The sequence below is a fragment of the Neopelma chrysocephalum genome, unplaced genomic scaffold (genome assembly GCF_003984885.1).
Source record: "Neopelma chrysocephalum unplaced genomic scaffold, ASM398488v2 Primary Assembly neopelma1_147, whole genome shotgun sequence".
NCBI classification, from domain to species: domain Eukaryota; kingdom Metazoa; phylum Chordata; class Aves; order Passeriformes; family Pipridae; genus Neopelma; species Neopelma chrysocephalum.
Window position 1 is genome coordinate 541202 of NW_020897809.1, and position 21599 is coordinate 562800.

Here is a 21599-nt window from a genome sequence, read left to right on the forward strand (position 1 = left end):
CTGGGGGATGTGATGGGGGGCTCAGCCCAGCCCCTGGCCCCCAAGCCCCTCTGACCACCCCAGCCCTCACCCCACACTCACAGGATGTACATGATGACACCGATGGCCCAGCAGTCCACCGGCCGCCCGTACCGCTGCCGCCCCACCACCTCTGGAGCTGCAGGGGACAGAAGAGCAACCCTGCCCCGGGGTCCCAAATGCCCTGGCTGTTTGGCCCTGGGATCATAGGGAGTGGGAGGGACCCACTGGAAGAACCCAGGATCAGCCCCCAGGGTGTGATGGGGAGTGGGAGGGACCTGCCAGAGGCACCTGTGACCATCAGGAGGGACCCACTAGGAGCCCCCAGGACCACTCCCCAGTGTGGTGAGGAGCAGCAGGTACCTGCTGGGACCCCAGCAGCACTGTCCACCCCTGAATGCCCACCCGGCTGGCTCTAACCCACCCAGGTACTCAGGGGTGCCGCAGGGTTCCTTGATGAGCCCGTTCTCCAGCTTGGCCAGATGGAAGTCGCTGATGACGATCTTGGAGTTCTTCAGGCGGTTATAGTACACCAGGTTCTCCAGCTGCTGGTGCAGGGGCTGTGAGTGCCAGGGTGGGGGGCATGGCACCACCCATGGGTGCTCACACCCCTCCATCACCCACCTTGAGGTTCCTGTGGACGATCTTGAGCGAGTGCAGGTAGGCAACAGCCTCCAGCACCTGCCGGATGACATTGCTGGTGTCCTTCTCGGAGTAGTAGCCCTGATCCAGGATCCAGTCAAAGACCTCCCGGCCAGTGGCCCTGCAGACAGCAGTTCTGCCGAGACCCCACCCTGGTGCGGCCACCCTGCACACACCCCTGCATGTCCCAAACTTACAGCTCCAGGAAGATGAAATATTCCTTGCGGGTGATGTAGACATCCACTAGTTGTAGGATGTTGGGGTGCTTTACCCTGCAGAGACACAGGGGCATGGGTGGGAGTCCCTCCCCACTTTGCCCAGCTGCATGGGATCCCCCCCAGCCCTGGCACTCACATTTTGAGGATGATGATCTCGTTTTTGGCTGCCTTCCGCACTTTCCGCCCGTCCCGCTTCAGAAACTTCTTGCAGGTGTAGAGCTTCCCCGTCGACTTCTCCTTGGCCCGGAAGATTTCACAGAACTCTTCCCTGCAAGGGTACCCCCAACCATCACCCCCTTCCTGGGGACCACTGAGCTTGGGGTGCTCAGGTGGCCCCTGGGCCCACCAGCATTTCCCCCAATCCCAGCAGTCAGGGGAGATGCCACAGGGGTGGAAGGAAGCTGTGGCTAAAAACCTCTTTGGAGGAGAGGGGAAGAAAAAAACAGCAGTGAGAAGGAACTGATATGGAATAAGCAAAATGATAGGGAAGGGGTAATATTTGCTGGTTAAAAAGCCCCCTCCTCACAGCAGCTGAGGTAAGACCCACTGCACAGCCACCCGTGCCAAGGTGGAACAGCAGCACACCCCAACATTAATGTCAGCACTGCGGTCAGGGAGAAAAAAGGGGAGACTTGCTGGTTGCTGCAGTTTTTCTGTTCTATTATTAATGGTGCCTGAGCCCATCAGCCAGGTCAGAGCCACGGGGGAGCCCCCGGGGGGCACTCGGCACTGCTCCAGCAAAGCTTTGGCTTCCAGTCCCCCCCACTGTGCTGAAATCCTCGTGGCCGCTGCCCTGGATGGAGGGGAACTGGGACCTGTGGGCTTTGGGGCAGGCTGCCCAGAGGATGGAGCAAAGATCTGAGAGCACCAAGGTCCCCACTGCCACCCACTGTCACCCCACCAGGCATGACCAATGGCCAAGTGGTTGCTTGGGAAAAAATTCTGGTGCATATTTTGGGGTCAAGCTGCTCTCCATGGGTCTGAGAGCTGCATTTTTTGGAATGCATCCTAACGGGTCCCCCAGCATGGCAATAAAAGTTGGGGGAAGCAGCAGTGCTCTGCTCCCCCCCAAATGATATCTGCCTTTCCTTTGCTGGAGCAGAGCCCTTCTGCTTCCCAAACTGCTTGGGGGAGCCAGGATCGTGCAGAATTGCTGCAATCCCTGCAAGTCTTGTGGCGAAGAGGGAGGGATACAGGGAGATACCCAGCTGCAGCCAGCAGTGGTGGGAAAGCTCGCTGCCCTCCTCGGAGCCGGCTGTGGAAACCCCCATGCACCCACGACCAAGAGGAACTAATTAGGAGATAGCCACCCCAAAATGCACTCTGCCATCCTAGCCCAGCTGGGCTCCAGCACCCCAAGAGCCCTGCAGGCAGTGTGGTGCCACTCCTCAGCCCAGAGTATGCAGGCGTTGGGGTCCCCGGGGCATCCGCGGGCTGTGGAGGGACCAACTCACGTTTTGATGACCTGGCCCAGGTCATATCTGTCAGTCACCTCGGACGGCTGGTTATAATCTTTCTTGTCTCCCAGCGTCACGCAGCCAAACGGCATCGCAGGGCCCGGTGCTGGCAGGGCAGGGAGAGGCGGTGAGTGCCTGGCACCGCCGGCCCCCCTGGAGCCACAGCAGACCCTCCCGAGCTGCACTAATTAATGTAAAACCTGACGGAGCTCAGCGCCTGCTCCTGCTCCCCAGCTGTCACAAACCACCGTGTGCCCAGCCCCACCGATGTGCATCCAAACCCCATGGAATCCACTCTCTCTGCCTGGGCTCAGGCTGCCAGCACAGCCACGAGCTGGCCCCTCTGGCCCCCCTAGTGCGGATCGTTAATTCTTAATTAGCAGCCAGGGCTAGCGCACTGAACCCTTCAAAACCAGGGCCCGGAGCACACACTGGGGAGGGAAGTGGAGGGGAATCGACCCTTTCCCATTTCTCAGCCCAGTTTTGTCCCATGGTGACATTTCAGCAGCTGGGGCCTCCCCAGGCAGAGCATTGTCACACGTTGTCACATGTGCAGTGGGTTACACCAGCCTCAGCTCCCCATCCCTTTTCCCAGCCCCGACTGCGGCACCGGGCAGGTGGGCACCGTGGCTCAGAGGTGCCAGCCCTCCTGCCACCAGCAGCGGGCAGGACACTGACTGGCCTTGGCACACACCAGCTCCTCTGGCCCTTTAGGAAGGATGTTTTGCCCCTTGCTTTCCTGCTGGGAACCCTTCAAAACCAAATCCTCCTTGGAAGCTTCCCAGAAAAAAATCCGGTCGCATAAAGTGATTTTTTTCCCTCTCCCACCCTGTTACCAGGAGGAAGTTTCAGCTGGCGTTATTTTCTGATGGCTCAGAAGGTGACAGAGCTGCCTGGGGCCCCCCAGCCCTCTCGGACGGGCCTGAGTGGGACCCTGTGATGGGATGCTGGCACGATGCTGGAGGGACCCATTGCCCAGCGCTTAAGCTCCCTGAACACTGCGCTGTGCTGTGCCGGCCTGGCTGTGCCGTGCTGGCAGCGCCCGGGGCCGGGTGGTGAGAGCTGCGGGCAGGATGGCAGTGCGGGATGCGGGATGCGGGAGCCGGCATCGCGGGTACCCAAGCGCCGAGCCTGTTGCTATGGCAATGGGAGCTGAAGATGCAGAAAGCGGCACATCCTTTGGAGGGGGCAGGGACGGGCAGCACCCGGCAGTACCCGACCCACCTGCGGGTGCGCAGCCCTATCCCTGCTGCACAGGCCCTGGGAGGAAGGTGGTCGTGCCCGCAGCACCCAGGGCATGCACCTAAGCTCTCCCTGGGGTGATTGACCCAAACCTGGGTGGGACGGGAGTGCCCTGAGCCGGGGAATGGGGGGATGCTTCTTCCTGCCTCCATCCCTAGGAGCTGACCTGCCTCTGTGCCTGCTCAAGCAATGCCCAGAGGATGGGTGCTCCCAGCTTGCACGGCACCCAGGCACCTCCTACCAGGAAAGCCTTCACCGGGCAAAAGCACCCACACCCGTCCTGCTCAGCGTGCCCCAAGTCCCGAAAGAGAATCAGAGCACCCATGGGACACCCCTGCCCGTGCCACAGACTGGGTGAGGCTTTCCAGCCCACGCTTGACTCATACCACCAGCCTCCCCAGCAAACGTGCCCTGCCTGGCACCTCCGTGTCCCCATGCCACACAGTGCTGGCTCTGCCATGCTACTGTGCCCGATCAAGGGGGACGAGGGCTGTCCTGGTAGCTGCTGGTGTGGTGTTGGGCTCCATGCCACAGACCATCGGGGCAGGGCTGGCCTGCGGGCAGGCAGGCAGGCTGCCAGCACTGGTGGCACAATGCCAGGATTAGTCGGGAAGGGGACCCAGGCAGGATGATATACTGGGATTTTATTGCTGTCTCTGCGAGCGCTCAGCTAATCTGCGCTCATAAAATTAGTTCCTGTTGGTTTAATGGGGGCTCTTCCTGCCAGGGCTGAGCACCGGTACCCTCCCCTGCCCCAGGGGGCTTGAGATGGGGCTCAGCACACCTGAGGTGCCCTGCAAGGGAGGCTGGCACACAGCCCCACATCGGGGCCACCACCTGCACCCCACAGGTGAGAGCACCCTCAGGGCAGCAGGGGCACCCAGGGGCAAGGGGTTGGCGAAAGGGCGAGTGCTTCCTCCCCGAGGTGCCGGGGGGAAGGCTCAGTGCTGCGCTGGCACCCGCACGCAGCCAGCACCCCCCTCCAAGTGTCTAATTTGGGAGCAGAAGCAACAGCGGGTGTAAGACAATAGCGGGGAAGTGGGTGGCCGGGTGGGGATGGCACGGAGGGATGACGCAGCCGTGCAGCCCTCGCCAGCGGGGACCCCCAGCCCCCCGACCCCCAGCTCTGCCCTACGGCATGAGGTGCCACTGGCCGGTGCTCCACCTCCAGTCCCGCTTCCACCTGCAGCTGCCCTGGACGTGTCCGTGGGGGGGTCCCCGCTGCCATCCCGCCCCCACGTCCCGGGGGAAGGATGTACCGGGGACAGGCAGAAAATGCAGCCGGACTGAGACGGACTGAAATATTGCTAGTGCAGGCAGCGGGCACGCAGCGGGAGGCGGAGGGGATGCGGAGGGACCGTCCGGCTCTGCGCTGCCCGCGGAGCCCCCGGGTTGGGGCTGAGGCAGGGCTTGGGGAGCCCCACCGCCCGCGGCCCGGGGCGTGCGGGGGGACAGCCCGGGCCGCGCACCGCAGGGAGGTCTGCGCTTGGCCGGCTCGGAGCGCTGCGGCAGCGGGAAGGGAGCGGACTGCAGGAGAGAGGCGCGGGGTCCGGGAGGGGATGCTTGGCGGCAGGGACAAGGGGAGAGAGTCCTCCGCAGCAGCCCCCGCCACGGGGCCGGCCCAGGTCTCCGCTTCGAGCTCCGCGCGGAGACGGGGGCGGCACCGGGGCAGAAGCGGCCCGGGGGCGCGAGCGGGGCGGCGCGGGGGGAGCCGGGCTCCGGCAGCTCGCCGTGCCCGCGGCGCCCGTCGGGGCTCGGGGTCTGCGGGACGCGGGGTGCCGGCGGGGGCAGCGCGGCGGCGGGCAGCCGTCGGGGCGCACACGCATTGGGCAGGGACCCGCACGGCCCCGCCGGGATGTCCCAGGTCACCGGGGGCGGGGGGAGAGTCGGGGGCAGCCCCGGGACAGCCAGTTCCAGATCCCAGCAACGCCCCCACCGCCGGGCCCGGCCCCTCTCGCCCCCGGTCCGGCGCGGCGCGACGCTCACCTGCACGCCTCTCCGACCGCAACGGGGGGCTGCGGCCCGGAGCCGCCGCTCGGGGGGAGCGCGCCCCTCCCTCCCGCCCTCCCGTGCCGGGCCGGGGCCGAGCCGGGCCGAGCCGAGCCGCTCCCAGGCGCTCCCAGCGCTCCCAGCCGGTCCCAGCCGAGCCGTCGGTCCGTCGCGGCGCGGCCCCGCGCGCCCGGCGCGGCAACTTGGAGGGGCGGGGCCGCGGGGACACGCCCCGCCCCACGCCCCGCCCCGCTCATGACGTCACAGTCGAACTTCGCGCCCGGGGGGACGGGTCACGAGTGGCCCCCGGAGCGGCCCGCGGGGGGTGGGACACTGAGCTGGGACACCGCCACGCCCTGGGGACCGCGTACCCCATGGGACTGGAGACCCCATGGGACCCTACACCATCCTCATCGGGCTGAGCCCGGGTCCCCCTGGGCTGTGCCATGGCCACTAGCTTGCGATGGGATGGGATGGGATGGGATAGAGTGGAGTGGGACAAGATGGATGGGATGAGATAGAATGATGTGCAGGAGGGTGGGATGAGACAATACGGATGGGATGGAATGGGATGGATGGGATGGAATGGGATGGATGGGATGAGACGTGACTCGGTGGATGAGATGGGATGGAATGGGAGGGATGGGATGGGATAGGAAGAGGCAGGATCAGGATTTTAGCAAAGCTAAATTCAGGCTCAGCATCACAGGTGTCTGTCCCCTGAGGGCACTATGAGGACACTGCCATGAGGACACTCCTGCCTCTGTGCCATGATCCAGGGTGAACCAGGCAACTTCTCCTTCCCTAGCTGCAGGGCCAAAGGCCCTGCTCGCTCCCCCATGACAGGGATAGTCTGTACCCCACAGCTTGGCACAAGGAGCAAGAAAGCAGCAAGAAATTGTCCACCCTGATTCTCTTCCTCTGCCCACAGCTCGGGCATGGCACCCAGCCAGGGGTGGGCAGCACAGCCCCCAGGGCACAGCAGGGCCCCCAGCCCCTCGCCCAGCCCCCTCACCCCCCGCTCCTCATGCAGTGCAGCCGCGTGTGCGGAGCCTCCCCGACGGCTGCGTGCCACACACTGGCATTTGCGGCCCATATGGTGCTGCTTCCGAACCATTCTTCCACTCCCTTTCCCTCCCGCCCCTGCACCCACCGAACTCCAGCTCCCCAAACCACCTGGCTTGCACGATGTCGCTGCAGGGATGTGGCCTCCCGTGCCCTGGACCCACAGCCTTCCCCCCCGCCCATGGACAGGGAACATCAGGGTCCCATCCCCTAAGCCAGCATCTCCCCTCTGCACACAGGAGACCAGCCAGCACCCCAAGGCAGAGCCAGCTTGGAGCACTCCTGGCACCTGTCCCCTGTGTGGCACCGAGCCCTGGGCCCACCGCCACCCGCACCGGGTAATTAACGGCACGTGAGAGCAGGGGGAATTAGCGGGGCACTGTAGTTTGAGCTTCTAATCAAGAGTTTAATCATAGTGGCTGGCAGCAGCGCGCCACGGTTATTAATCTCTGCACCTCACGGGGACCTGGAGCATAAGTCACAATTACCCGGCAGGTGCCTGTGCGGTGTGGGGCTGCCTGGCCGTGGCTCACAGCACGAGGGATGGGATGGGATGGGATGGGATGGGATGGGATGGGATGGGATGGCACACCTCCATAGTCCCTTGGTCCCGCTTGTGCCCGTCACCTCCCAGCACCAGCCTCCTGCCCATGGCAGAACTGGCCTGGGATCCCATTACTGTCCCCTGATCCCAGCTCTGGTTCAGATCTTGGTCCACCCCATGTCCCCATTTTGGGGTGATGGGCTTTGCTGAGCCCAGTGGCGTTTGTCCCTGTGGTGCTGTGCCCCATTGCCCTGTGCATCCACCATCACATGCACCCACTGCATCATGCACCTACACACTCCCTTCCCACTGCCTCCCAGAGCTGGGTCCTGGGTGTCATGGCAGTCTGGGGTGTTTTTTCCTGCAGGACTTCTGGAGTGAGTGAGCCTGGGATGCCCGAGGTGGGGCTGCCAGTGCTGGGGGCACTCAGCTGTACACCTCTGCCTTGGATGGGGCACATGGGGAGGGGGGGACACCTGGATGTACCCTTGGGTGAGGAGACACAGTGGGGGGGACATCTGGCAGGGTGGAGGGGGTGCAGGGCCTGCCTGCAGGGTGCTGGGGGGTACAGTGGAGTGCAGTAGGGGGTGTTCAGTGTGTCTGTTCAGGGGTGCAGTGGGGTGCAACGGGTTGTTCAGTGTATCTGGGCAGGGGTGCAGTGGGGACTGTTTAGTATATCCATGCAAGGGTGCAGTGGGGTGTGATAGGTGGTGTTCAGCGTGTCCATGCAGGGGTGCAGTGAGATGCAGTGTGGGGTGTTTGGCATGTTGATGTTGGGGTGCAGTGATGTGGTGAGGGGTGTCCGTTGTGTCGGTGTTGGGGTGCAGTGGGATGCAGCGGGGGCTATTCGGTGTATCCATGCAGGGGCGCAGTGGGGTGTGGCGGGGGGTGTTCAGGGTGTCTGTGTTGGGGTGCAGTGGGGAGCGGTGTGGGGTGTTGAGCGTGTCGGTACTGGGGCGCAGTGGGGTGTGGCAGTGGGTGTTCGATGTGTCCGTGTTGGGGTGCAGTGGGGTGCAGCGGGGGGTGTTCAGCGTGTCCGTGACTCAAGCACCACGCGGCACCGCATCCCTGCGTGCTCACCATCGCCATGGCAACCGCCAGGCAATCAGCGATAATTGCGCACGTCGGCCCGGCAACAGGGCCAAATAAACCCCATCCCTCCTTTCGGGGGGCTGGCGGGGGGCTAGGGGGGGAGAAAAAGAAGGGTTGCACCTGCCAATCATCACCCCTGGCCCTCAATTGGGATCAGCAGCAGGGGGGGTTGCATGGTGGCAGGGCCACCCTCCCCGCAAGTGTCCCGTGGCACCCATGTGCCCTGGAAGGCGTCGAGGGATGCAGCCAGTGAGCCGCCCAGCCCAGCCCCAGGTGTGGGGGACCCTCAGCAATGACCCCCAGCTCAGCCACCAGACCCCCACAGTGGCACAGCTCCTCCAGCCCGTCCCAGTTGGTGACCACGCCATGAGTGAGGACAGGGCTGCTCCCCACCTGGCTGGGCACCATGGAGCATGGCTGCTTGTCCCCGGACACCTGCTCCTGGTGTGGCCCATCCCCGTGTTGATGACAGCACACAAAGCCTTGTACCTCTCCACAGGCTTGGCTCCCATCACATCCGGGGCTGGCTCCTAGTCCCTGGAGCCCTGATGTGGGAAGGGGGCTTGGTTTCCATAGTGTCCTCCTGCATCACAGTGATGACATGGCATTGGGGTTTGGTTCCCCTTCCCACTGGAAGAAGTTTGAGGGTCCCCTGGCTCTCTGTGTGGTAGTACCTGCAGCCATAGGGACCAGGGTACAGGGAGGCTGCTCAGGGCGACAGCTCAGGGAGAGAAATGTCTCCAGGGGAGAGAACTGGCTCCCAGGGACAGGGCCAGGATCAGGATTGGGACTGTGATGTGGCTGGCACAGGTCCTGACCAGGCTCTGAGATGGGATGAGCCTCCCCATCTAAGGATGGGTGTTGTCTCCTGGGCAGAGAAAGAAGAAAAAGACGTGCCTTATAGCCTGGAAGGATTTTAGGGGTAAACAAAAGCTTCCTGGTGGCCGGCAGACCTCCCCAGGGGCCAACAGAGATTCCCAAGGGCCAGCAGAGATCCCCAGGGACCTCCAAAGCTCCCCAAGCACCACCAAAGTTCTCCAGGGGCCATCAGAGCTCCCTGAGGGCCATTAGAGCCACGGGTGGGTACAGGGGTGCCCTGGGCAGTGCAGGCGCCCCCAGTGACGAGTTCCAGAACCAGGCGGGGAGGCCGGAGGGACAGGGCCGGCTGCCGGGGCCGGGGTGTGGGCAGCAGGGGTCGGGGGTTCCGGGATGCGGGCGGCCCCCCCGCCGCTCACAGGCATCATTAGCAAAACTCGCCGGTTTCTAAAAATGGCACGTCGGTGCCGCGGCGGCTGCTCTTCACGCCCGCTCCCCAGCACCGGCAGCCGCTAAAAACAGCTCGGCGCTGCCTGCTGCCTCCTGCCACCTCTCGCCCGGACGACTGGCACCGGAGACCACTGTTACACCCAAACGCTGATTTAGCACAATTTTGCCCATCTCCAGTCCAGCCCTTACGCCGTGGCACCCGCTGCCTGCGCCCACTTCCCCATGAGGAGCCCAAACTCGCTGCTGGCTCAAGGTGCCATTGCGGCAGCACCGGCAAACGCCGTCGCAGCACATCCCCGGGCGATGCCAGTGGCGGGACCGTGCCCGGCTCTGCTTGTGCACCCGCAGCCCCGCGTGCGGCCACTCATGTTTTATAGATGGCTCTGATTTTAATAATTAATCCCTGCTAACGGCAGCACTTTCCCCAAATAAAACATTTAAAGTGCTGTGTGTGCACGGCGCGTTGCCGGGGTGGGACGCCGGCTGCTCTGCTGCAGCCGTGGCGGGTGGGCACAGCACGAGGTGGTGTGGCACAGCATGGCACAGCGTGGAATGGCCTGGCACGGCCACACCTGCCCACAGCTCTGCCCAGTGCTACACCAACCATGTCCAGGCACACAGCACCTTAGGTGCCACCCACCCAGTGCCCACCTGTGGGTGCACAGGCAGCATGTTCAAGACACTGCCCCAACTGGGGCAGGGGGGGCAGGTGCCATGCAAGGTGCTGCCCTGCGAGGTCACCTGCCTGTCCCTGCTGCCATGGCAGTGGGCACAGCACCAGCACCAGTCCTGACCAGCAGCATCGAGCAGGGGTGGGCAGGGGTGGGCACATGCCAGCCCTTGGCATGGAAGTCTGGGTGCTTATTCCTCACCTCCCGCAGCGTAATTAGGGCAAGATAAATGTGGATTAGCATGAAATCTGTCATCTCTGCAAGCACATTTGCAGGGGGGATGGGGGCAGCCTGAAGCAGGAGCCGCCCTCACACACGTCACTGTAACCACGCCAGACTCATCAGCTAACGAGCAGTTCCCTGTGCCACTCCTCTGCCAGCTCTGACAGCCCTGCTCCCACTGGCTACCCCTGCAGCTGCCCACTGTGTCATGGGCAGGGGGCCTGGCACACATCTTTCACCCAGTCACATCCCCGGGTACCCACCATGCTTTGTGCTAAGGAGAGCAGCACCCAGGGCACCTGTCTGTCCATCTGTTTGTCCATCCATCCATCCATCCATCCCTCCATCCATTCATCCCTGCATCCATCCATCCATCCACTCACCCATCCATTTGTCCCTCTGTCCATCCGTCCACCCATCCATCCATGCTTCTATCCATCCCTGGATTCCTGCATCCCATCAGCTGTCAGTGCCCCAGCCAGCTGCCCCTGCTGCCCGCCAGGCACTCAGCATCCCCCAGTATCAGTGCCAGCACCACCCAGCACCTGCATTTCTGATCCAGCCCTAATAACCACGTTGTGCCAAGGCCTTCCCGTTGCCACAGCAACTCAGCAGCAGAGCCGAAATGGCACTGCTTGACCTCACATGGGCAAGGTCAGCACCCACACTGGGGGTCATGGTCACACCAAAACCCAGGCCCGGGGAGCAGTGCAGCCACACTGCAGGGAAACTGAGGCACAGTGCTGGCAGCTGCCCTGACCGTGGGATGCTGGGACCCAGCTGCACTAAAAATACCCTCCGGTGCGCGGCAGCGGAGCCGTGCAGGTGCGAGGCGCCAGCGGAGATGGACAGCTTGGCTGATGGAAGCCGACAAGGCCCCGGGCTCCGGCACCGCTTAATGAGCAGCCGAGGAGGTTTTATTTAAAGCGGTGTCGGTGGCAGGACCTGCATGGCTGGCCATGGAGTGGGAATGGTGCTGCCCACGGCCACAGACTGGGCATATTTCAGCATCCCCTGCCCATCCATCCCTCCCTAGACCCTGCCCTTGCCCCCTGCCTTGAGCTCTGGAACTGCACCCAAGGGAGTGACATCCACCACTGCCCCACTCCTCTTTTCCACTGTCTTGCTGTGGGGGATTTTTGCCCCAAAATTGTGGCAGAGAGGATCTCCTCACAAGGATGAGCTCCTCGCAGATGTGACGTCTGCCACCACCAGCAAAAGGAGCAGAGAGAGCTAGCTCATCAGGCAGTGATCTGTGGGGAGTTCAGCTGCTCTCCCCCTCTCTGGACAGCCCCTGGGCATGCCCTGGAGCACCAGCTGCACCATCCCCTGCATGGGCAGCGATGAAGCAATAAAGGTGTTGTTAAATGAGGGTGGTAATGATTCTTGGTCACTAGACAGCAGCCCCAAGCCCAGAGCAGTGTGTGCCACGGGGACTCTGTGCAGGCTGACAGGGTGGGGAGCGGTAGGTGGGCTGGGTGCCACTGTGTCTGCACTGTGATCACCTGTCCTGGCCACCGTGGTCCCATGGGCACCTCAATGCCAGGGACACCATAATCCCATGATCCCAAGAACACCCTGATCCAATGTCCAGGCACCCATCATCCCAGGAGCATTGTGTTTCCTTGGGCACTACAGTCCCATGCTCCATGGCATCCATCATACCGTAATCCCAGGGGCACCGTGACCCATGTGCCAGGTAATTGCACCCCAGGGACATCATCATCCCATGTCCAGGAGCACAGTGCTCCCCATACTGCCTCACACCCCACAGCCACACTGACCGTGAGCTGAATGTGGCTGGGAAGGGGACTTTTAGGAAAAACCTCCCAGACAGCCCAAGCTCAGGGGGCCATGGTGGGACACAGGGCACACAGGGGAGCCCCGGCATGGTGGGTACTGGGGGACAGCGTTGGGGTGGCCACGCCAGCACTGGTGTGCAGGTGCCCTCCCGTGGCTGGCACAGGAACGGTGGGCGGACCCTCACCTGCACCCCCCCCCGCGAGGTGGGTGCCCCCAGGGGCTGGTGGCAAGACCATTCCCTGCCCGGGCAGGGGGAAAAGGGTGCTGCCCACCTGGGTATGGCCCCCTCAAAGACACAGCCCCAGCCAGGGAAAAAATATAATTACATTTTAATAAGTGATTTGAGCAGCCAACAGGCTGAAAATGCCATGGGAGCCCTGGGAGGGCCAGGCCACCCCACAGCACCCGGCGGGGCTCCACTTGGGCCTCCACGGCACCTGCTACTGTGGGGCTGAGCCCCAAATCCCACAGCACAGCCTCATCACTGTGGGGCTGAGTCCCCCCACACCCAGCCAGCTCAGGACTGAGGCCCCCAGTACCTCGTGGCACGGGACCAAGCGTGGGGAGCACCCAGCAGGGTCTGGGTGTGAGCCATGGGAGAGCATCCCACAGCACCCATCTGCCTCCCAGCACCCATCCCATAGGGAAGGTGCCCCATAGCATCGGCTGCATGCTGCATCCCTCCTCAGGGGAGTATGCCCATGGTGTATGGGGATCAAGGAGCCTCTCCAATGCAGGGCATCCCATCAGCACACGGATGCATTCTCCTCCTCTTCTTCCTCCTCTTCCTCCTCCTCCTCATTATCCCTGTCCTCATCCTCGCTATCAGGCAGCTGCCCCGGTGGGGCAGGAGGAAAGGGGGGACCCCAATCCAGGTTGACATAGGTGACAGCCAGGTTGACGTAGTGCTCACCCTCCAGTGTGCCCAGGACACGCTCCAGCTCTCCCACCAGCCCCGTAAAGGATGGTCTCTCCTCGGGCGCTGGTGCCCAGCAGCTCAGCATCACCCGGTACCTGCCCCGACACCCCAGTCAGTGCTGGCAGCCCCCCAGGACAACCCCCACTGCCCTGCCCACCCCCAGCCCCACTCACAGCGTGTCAGGGCAGTGGGAGGGCTGTGGCAGGCGTCTCCCCTGCAGCAGGTAGCGGGCCATGTCGTAGGGGTCCACCTCGGGGTACGGCGATGCCCCCCGTGTCAGCAGCTCCCACATGAGCACGCCAAAGGACCACTGCCGAGCAGAGAGCTGCTGTTGAGATGCAGGTGGGATGGGGATGGGGGACAGGGAAAGGCATTGTGCCTACCACATCTGATTTGGTGGTGAATTTTTGGGTCTGGAGGCTCTCCAGTGCCATCCACTTGACGGGCAGCTTGGCGTGCCGGTGCTGCCGGATGCTGTAGTATTCCTTGCCAAACACATCCCGTGCCAGCCCAAAGTCAGCCACCTTCACCGTCAGCGTCTCATCCAGCCTGGGGGACACTGGGTTGAGGTGGGGACCCCTGGGCACATCCAGACCCACGGGGTGACCCTGTGGTGAGGATCTGGCAGTTACAGTCACACTCACATGCAGTTCCTGGCTGCCAGGTCCCGATGCACAAACTTCTTCTGGGCCAGGTACTCCATGCCCAGGGCCACCTGCAGCCCGAAGCCTATGAGCTCCTTCATTGTGGTGCTCTGTGGGATGGGAGTGGTGAGCAGGGTGACCTTGGCTCCCCACCACCCTCTGCCCCCCGGGGTACCCCCCTACCCTCTCCTGGGCGCGGATGAATCGGCGCAGGTCCCCGTGGCGCATGTAGGGCAGGACGACAAGAGGCAGCCCATGGCGGGGCAGGCACACCCCCAGCAGCGAGAGCACCTGAGGGTGGTGGAAGCTCTTCATGAGGATGCCCTCGCGCAGGAACTCCTCTACCTCCTCCAGGTCCGTGATGCCTGCCGAGAGGTGAGCTGTGGAGCGCGCCGCTGCCGTGCCGCGGAACCGCGCATGGGAGCGGGCGCTACTCACGGTGCAGGGACTTGACAGCACAGTGGAGGTCCCCCAGCAGTGGGTCTGAGTAGGTGCCATGGTAGACGCTGCCGAAGTGCCCTGCAGGGACAGGTGGCACAAAGCTGGCACCGCACAGAGCCAGCAGGTGATGCCACGGCCAAATCGGGCTGCAGAGTCACCTTTGCCGATGACCTGGTGGCGGTGGGTGACGAGCTGCTCCTCGGGAATGAGAATGTCCTTCACCTCCTCCAACAGCTCCGGCCGCAGGTCCTCCAAGCAGCAGGATGTGGCTCTGAGCAGGGGCATAGGGGATCCACCACCTGCTGCACCGGCACCGGCACTGGTGATTCGTGTGCGGGTCCCCACGGGGCCAGGAGTGCCTGCTGTGTTCAGCACTGCCAGGACAGGCAGAGGCAGGGTAAGGGCTGGCAGCACCCAGCACCCCATCACCCACCTGTGACACCCACTTACCCAGCACCTCCCTGTAGTCGACGCCGGGGCGCTGGATGGTGACAGGGGGGTCACTGCGGCCGGGCTGCACCAGCAGCTCCAGGTTCTCCGTCCCTGCGGGCAGCAGAGGGGTGGGTGGGGGGCAGCGTGGTGGGGGGCCGGGAGGCATCAGTGTGCCCAGCGAGCACGGCACTCACCTCGCTTCTTCCTCCAGCACCAACGGAACAGCATGGCAGCCAGGATGCAGCAGACTATGAAGGTGATGCCAATGCCCAGGGCCAGGCTGGCAGCCAGGTCCAGCGAGGTGGGGGGGGACAGCACCCAGCCCAGCGCCTCGCAGGCACCATTCACACAGATCTGGAGGAGCAGGGGCTCAGCAGGGATGGGATGGGGGATGTGGGGGGGTGGTTGCCCATCTAGGGGGTGCCTACCTCCACGGGGGCCCCAGCGGGGGGCAGGCGCAGCTCCCGGGGCAGGCGGCACGTCACCTCGTTGTTCAGGACGTTGGGGTGGCAGTCCCGGCCCCCCACTGTCATGGTGATGTTCATGCAGGTGGCCAAGGCGTTCAGGCCCGATTGCTGCCCAGACACAGAGCCCTAAGCCTGGGGGTCCTGGCAGTGGGACCCCCTGACCTGGCTCACCCCACTGCCCCCACGTACGTGCACCTCGATCTCATCATCGCCAGGCTTGAGGCGGAGGCGCCCGCCCTCCTGCTTCAAGGGGAGGATCTTGGGCGGGGAGTAGTAGTGGAGGTGGAAGAGCCAGCGGCCATCAGAGCTGTCCAGTAGCACGCTCAGGTTCCCCAGCACCACATCAACTTTCCTCTTGAAGGGGAAGGCTGGACTGCGGCACAGCAACCGCTCTGGTGCCAGCGGGTCCTCACACTCCTGCAGGCAGGGGGATGCTGGGCACCGGCACAGAATGATGCCCACCAGGGGATTGGGGTGGGAAGGGCAGGGTTGGGGGGTGATGGCCTCCCACCCAGGTGCTTACTGTGGCTTTGGTAATCACACCTCTGGCTTCAAAGAGGATCTTGGCGCGATACACGGAGTCCAGGTGGGTGCCAATGATGGTGAGCATCGAGCCCCTACGGTGGGCAGGGATCAGGGCCCCAGGGCATATATCATCCCCAGGGTGCATGTGGTCCCTGGGGTGCACGTGGTCCCCAACGAGTGTGTGGCGCCTGGGGTGCATGCGATCCCCAGCAGCTCATCCAGCCCAGCCAGCACAGTGGGAAGCCAGGAATGTCCCCCCACCCAAGGGAAGGGAGCCCTTGGACTTACTCATAGCTGCAGTTGGGGATGATAGCCAACACAGAAGGGTCAGGGCGGTACTGGAATGGCAGTGGGGCTGGGAACGCCTCCCCATCGATCCACAGGGCCACCCAGGCTGCACCCAGGCCACTGGCAGTGGGAGCCGTGCATTGAATTGTCCCGTTGTCACTGGGGATGCAGCAGCCATGGTTGGGGGGGACAGCAGGACTGCAGGGGTTCCCTGTGCTGGTTCCCATGCCAGGGACCCCACTGTGTTTGCTGGTGGGGGCAGGGCAGGGGCATACCTGGGCTGCCCGGTCAGGGCACACTCGGAGCCATTGACCATCACCCTCCAGCTGCTCCCTGAAGAGAGGTGGGTGCCATGGAGTGAGAGGTGGGTGCCACCCCCCCGGGGGCCAAACGGGGGGTGCAGGGCTCTGATGCGTGGCTCCTGAGCAGAGATGGGGTCAGTGGAATGGGTGGCGGGGTGATCCAAACCCCCCAAACCCTGCCAGGGGGCAGCTGACGTGACTGCCAGTGCAGGACCTTACCACAAAGATGAAGCCACCAAGGGTGGCGGAGCCTTGGACATGGAAGCCAGAGGGTCTGGTGGGCTCCTCCACAGTGAGCACCACACTGGCTGGGCCCCTCGCTGCTGCCGGCCCCCCTGGCTCCAGTTCACACACCAGCACGTCCACAAACTCCTTGCGGCGGGAGTTGGGCAGGGGTCTGCAGGGCAGGGATGGGGGTCAGGCCCAGGCCAGGGGGCAGCCCCAAAACCCTCTCTGCCACTGTTCCCTCCCAGCACTGGCACACACCTGTAGCTCTCGCTCTCCTGCGGCAGCACGGTGCAGCCTCGTTGTCCCACTGTCACCCGGTAGGCAGCGGGGGGGCTGCGGCTGGGGTCAGGGTCCGAGTGGGAGCGGAAGGTCATGCCGCAGAGAGTGACCCGTGTCCGACCCCGCAGCGGGGCACTCCGGGGGTGGAACTGTGGGAGAAGCACCCATGACACTGAAAGCCCTGACCAGTGATGGTTGCAGGTCCAGAAAGCCCTTCCCTGAGGGACACAACACCCATCATGGGGAGGGGGTCCCACCACACGCCACCCCATTTGCCGCCTCCCTCCCCATCCGAGTGCATGGTTGCTGTGGGCAGCAGGGGGACGGCGGCGCAGACCTACGTCGATGAGGACGGGTGGGCAGCTGTCCTGGACCCAGGGGCCGGCGCACTCGTGGCGGCGCGTGCACCCATCCCCACACCAGCCACAGCCCATGAAGCGCTCGGCACGCAGGCAGCGCTGGCACGTGGAGAAGTGTCGGCAGCCGGGGCCGGTGACATTCAGGCGCCACACCTGGGGATGGAGAGTGGAAGTGAGGGGGGCATGTGGGGCTCAGTGCCTGCCCTACTCCTCCAGCCCCCCACTCACCTTGGTGCCCGCAGCGAAGTACAGCGAGTGGCTCTGTGACCCCATGGCACCCTGCACCGGCCCCGGCTCCCCCAGGGAGAAGTTGGCCAAGGTCAGGAGGTAGGAGCTGGAGCGCTGGAGCACCATCTGCAGAGGGGCAGAGTGTGGGGCTGAGTGCACCCCACGGCTCACTGGGATCCCCACCCCACCCAGCCCCTCATCTCACCTGGAAGATGCGTCCCTCTGCTGTGCCCAGGTGGGCCACAGTGACATTCCCCAGGGCGGTGACGAAGATGGAGGTGAGGAGTACACCAGCCAGCTGCCCATTGAACAGGTCCACCTTGTGGGAGGCAGCGGGAACGAGGGTGGGCTGGTCCCAGCAGCTGGTGTTTATCACCGGTGCCGAGAGGTTCACCTACAGCCAAGCACAGGGTGGGTGCCTTGAAACCAACCCTGGCAACCCGACTTCCCCACACCCTCGCAGGTGGGTACCAGCTCCAGCTGTGAGACATTTTGGGGCAGCACCAAACTGCTCAAGTTCCCTTCCAGGCTGGGAAAATTTTGGGGAAAAAAACACATCCGCAGCCACTCCCACAACCCCCGTATGGCGTCAGATCCTGCCCTCCCCTCCCACTCCATCTGGATGTGATTATTGGGTGCCGGCACCATGGGATGCACACTCCAACCCCAGCCCTCCCTGGCCCCTTGAGCTTGGGGTGGGTGGGGTTGAAGGAGGACACCAGGAGCCACGGTGTCCCCATTGGACACCCCCGATAAACGGGGCTGGGGTCCTTCCTGGGCTCGCCCTGCTGCAGAGTGAGTCAGCGGCAGTGAGCTGTCTGCTCCGTGTGGGAAGAGGAGGGGATTTGGCTGCACCTTGCCCCGCGCCTGGCTGAGAACTCCAAAACTTGTGTCACGTGCTGGGACGAGGGGGCCCTGCCGGGGCGCCCACCCATTTGTGTCCTGGCCATGCCGGGGCTTGTACCTGGGACACGGTGTTCCTGCCCTGCGGCTGCGGCAGACGAGGAACCCCGGTGACTAATTGCACTTCCGCCTGTGGTTTATTTGCCCAGAGAAGGCGGTGGCTGAGCCCGGGGGACAAGGCAGGAGCAGCCAGCACCTCACAGAACCTCATGCATCCACTCTGGGGACCACCGAGGCCCCGTGGCTTCCCTGTCCCTCCTCCACATAAACAAGCTGGAGAGGTTGGCTGGGATCCAGGGACAGTCACCACGGGGGCTGGAGTAGGTGCTTGTGGGGAGGCCACACCAGGAGAGGGATTGTTAGCCCAGAGCAGGGCTTGCAGCAGTGTGCTCATGTGCTGAGATGTGTTTGTGAGGTGGGGAGTTCAACCGGCTCCCCACCAGCACCCTGTCTCCTCGGTGTGGCCGGGCCCGCTGGAGCACAAAGGCCCCTGCAACAGATGGTGGGTGGCTGCTGGGCTGACTCACACCTGGGTGACGCTGCTCTCCCCCTGCCCTACCCCACCCCACCATCCACCCCAATCTACCAGCGCTTCCCAGCATGCTGTCCCCATCTCCCCACGTCCCAGATGACCCCCAGGCACCTCAGGTCGGATGTGGCGCAGGGCAAAGCACTCACGTTGTGTGGGCAGTACTCCACTGGCTGGAAGAAGCTGAGCCCCCGCAGCAGTGGCTGGTGCCCGATGCCACAGCACTTCTCCATGCCCTCCTCCATGGCCTGGTTGAGGAGGCGGATTGGGAAGGCACAGACAGCCGAGTTCTCCCGTGGCACCCGGCTCTCCGGCTGGCTCTCGGCGAAGGCACCGAAGAGCACCGTGTCGGTGTCGTTGATGCCGAGGTCACGGGCCAGGCGGGCACCAGGGCGGGCAGTGTGGGCCGCCTGCAGCACATTGTAGGCAACGTCCTGTTCGGCATCCTCCTCACTGCTGCGCCGCCGGCGCTTGGACTCGAAGCGGCAGTCGAGGACGAGCTCGCGGTAGCGACGGAGGTCACGCTCGTGGGTGCTGAGCCGTGCCAGGCGTGTGTGGTACACGGTCGAGCCCGGCCGCTCCAGCTGCACCATCAGGAAGTAGACGTGGTCCCCGTCGGCAAAGGAGTGCACATAGTGGATGGTGTAGTTGTCGCGGTATCGCGGCAGCACCGTCAGCCACTGGAAATCACCCGAAAAGCCGTCCAAGGTACCCTTCAGTCTGCGGACGGACACCGACTGTGGGCTGTACTGGGCTGCCACGCTGCTGTTGATGGTGGAGCCGAGGTAGAAGAAAGAGGCATAGGAGGTGGCCACCACGGTGGCACTGGTCCCCAGGGGGCTGGCCACGCAGTCGGGGCACAATGTGGGGCTGTTGCCCATGGCCGAGTACAGGCAGTGTGTGGCTGTGATGGCCACCTTACCATCCTGCACCTCCAGCTGGTGCTGGTAGCACAGCCCATGCCGTGCTGTGCCACAGCTGTACAGCCACGGCTCCAGTGGGTCCAGCAGCAGCAGGACATTGTCCGTGTCCTCAGGGCCATCCGTGGTGGCTGGGCACAGGCGACAGATCTCACACTTGGCGCTGCCCACTGGGCCGGTGACAAGGACGGAGAGGAGGTGCAGCTCGGCACTGGCCAGCAGGATGCGGTTACGGACGGCCACAAAGACGGCGACCGTGCCATCAGAGTCAGCAAAGACAGCAACATTCTGGATGGGGCTGCCGGCGTCGAGGCCAGGCAGCGTGTAGGGGACAGAGAAGTTCCTGGTGGAGCTGTATGGGATGCGGGGGCACTGCCAGGCATCGGCGCCCAGCGGGACCAGGGCGAGCACCAGCCAGAGGCACACGAGGCACAACAGGCCCATGCTGTGCAGCGCCACTGCTGTGGGGTTATTGACTGTGCTCAGCACCCAGTGGGGTCAGAACACACAGAGGATGGGCCACCATCGCATCTGCCAAAATAAAGGAGGAAGGGTTTTACCCAGTGCTTTTAGGCAAGGACCCTGGGCACTGCCACAGCCGGATGTGCTGGTGTCCCCAGGGGCCCGATGATGAGGGGTGCTGCCAGGGGAGGATCGGCCACACCAAACCTCTTCCCAAATATCACGAGCGGCAGGTGAAGCCAAGCTCCCTGTGGCAGGGGGACAAATCCTGCCTTCTGCCACCTCCAGACCCCGCCTGTCATCCTGGGGCACCTCTGCCCTGCAATGACTCCTCCCGGGGACTGGGATGGGTACCCTGCCAGCCCCTCAGGACAGCGACGGGGACCGGGGATCCCCGCGGGACTGGGACAAGGCCCCCGCCAGCCTCCCGAGACAGGGACCCCGACGTACTCCCGGTCTCCACCCCCGGCCCCGCCGCGGCTCACCGGGTCCGGAGTCCTCGTTAGGTCCGTCTGCCCCCCCCCACGTCCGTACGGTGCGGTCCGATCCCGCGGTGCCAGGCGGTGTGGGGCTCACCTGGGCGCTGCCGTGCCGTGCCGTGCCAGGGCAGGGCGGGCGGAGTGGAGCGGGGCCGGGATGGAGCAGGCGAGGTGGGACGGGGCGGGGCGGGACGGCACAGGGCGGAACGGGGCGGGCGGGTCCTGCCCCTGGGCCGCCGGGGGCTCCCCGAGGGCCGGCACAGCCACACGCAGCCCGGGGGTACGGGGGTGCTCGGGAACACGCAGCTCGGGGTGCCCGCTGAGCACCTCAGGGGGACAGACATGGGTGGGCACGGTGCCCGAGAGCGACACGGGTGGGAGCTGGCAGGGCTAGCACGGCGCCTGGGCTGCCCACCGCAGGTCGGGGTGGCCGTCGGATGGCTGGGAGGCGGCTGCCAGAATCCCGGGGCACGGGTGGGGTCCTGCATGTTGGTACCCTCGGCCACAGATTCCAGTCCCCTTGCCATAGGGGCGGTCTACACACCGACACATGGAGTCGAAATTGCCGCTTCCCCAAAGCTCCCACTCTAGCACCGCGTTTGCTGCTCACTTCCAGGCGAACGGGGCAGCCTTTGCGGGGTGTGGCAGGCTCAGCACCGGGGTTCCAAGCCGGGGAGCAGGAGCAGGGCTGAGGCAGCCACAGTTTTGCGAGGGCAGCCGTGGGGGTTAACTCTGTTGTGCCCACTCTGTTTCTCATGTCCCTTTCCTCCCCAGCTGCCCGCGGTGGCAGGAAGTGCCAGCACTACACTTCCAGGGATGCAGGAAGATGCTTTATATCCCAGTCCATTCGTGGATTTGCCCTCCAAGTGCCCTGCTGCCCTCGGACCCTGGGGCTGCAGGTCCCTTTGCACATGGACTTCTCCTTCAGCTGAGCACGGCGCTGCCTCATGCAGCCGGGGACTTTG

General features: G+C 64.1%; 2 protein-coding genes across 2 annotated transcripts; both read right to left on the bottom strand.

Moving 5' to 3' along the window:
- Positions 1 to 62: 62 nt before the first annotated feature.
- CAMKV (CaM kinase like vesicle associated) lies at positions 63 to 5753 on the bottom strand. Its single transcript, XM_027700846.1, has 7 exons — positions 5564 to 5753; positions 2333 to 2441; positions 1015 to 1146; positions 858 to 932; positions 643 to 781; positions 443 to 563; positions 63 to 157 (listed from the first exon to the last, which is right to left on the bottom strand). Exons 2-7 carry the CDS (start codon positions 2425 to 2427, stop codon positions 78 to 80), a joined length of 642 nt encoding a protein of 213 aa, XP_027556647.1. The 5' UTR covers positions 2428 to 2441; positions 5564 to 5753; the 3' UTR covers positions 63 to 77.
- A 6897-nt stretch (positions 5754 to 12650) lies between these two features.
- MST1R (macrophage stimulating 1 receptor) lies at positions 12651 to 20751 on the bottom strand. Its single transcript, XM_027700674.1, has 21 exons — positions 20641 to 20751; positions 18923 to 20224; positions 17547 to 17735; positions 17342 to 17467; positions 17096 to 17266; positions 16734 to 16903; positions 16467 to 16644; positions 16221 to 16366; positions 15946 to 16104; positions 15656 to 15749; positions 15322 to 15549; positions 15094 to 15240; positions 14860 to 15019; positions 14684 to 14776; positions 14392 to 14607; positions 14231 to 14311; positions 13976 to 14157; positions 13793 to 13902; positions 13532 to 13697; positions 13322 to 13458; positions 12651 to 13243 (listed from the first exon to the last, which is right to left on the bottom strand). Exons 2-21 carry the CDS (start codon positions 20135 to 20137, stop codon positions 12976 to 12978), a joined length of 4236 nt encoding a protein of 1411 aa, XP_027556475.1. The 5' UTR covers positions 20138 to 20224; positions 20641 to 20751; the 3' UTR covers positions 12651 to 12975.
- Positions 20752 to 21599: the final 848 nt, after the last annotated feature.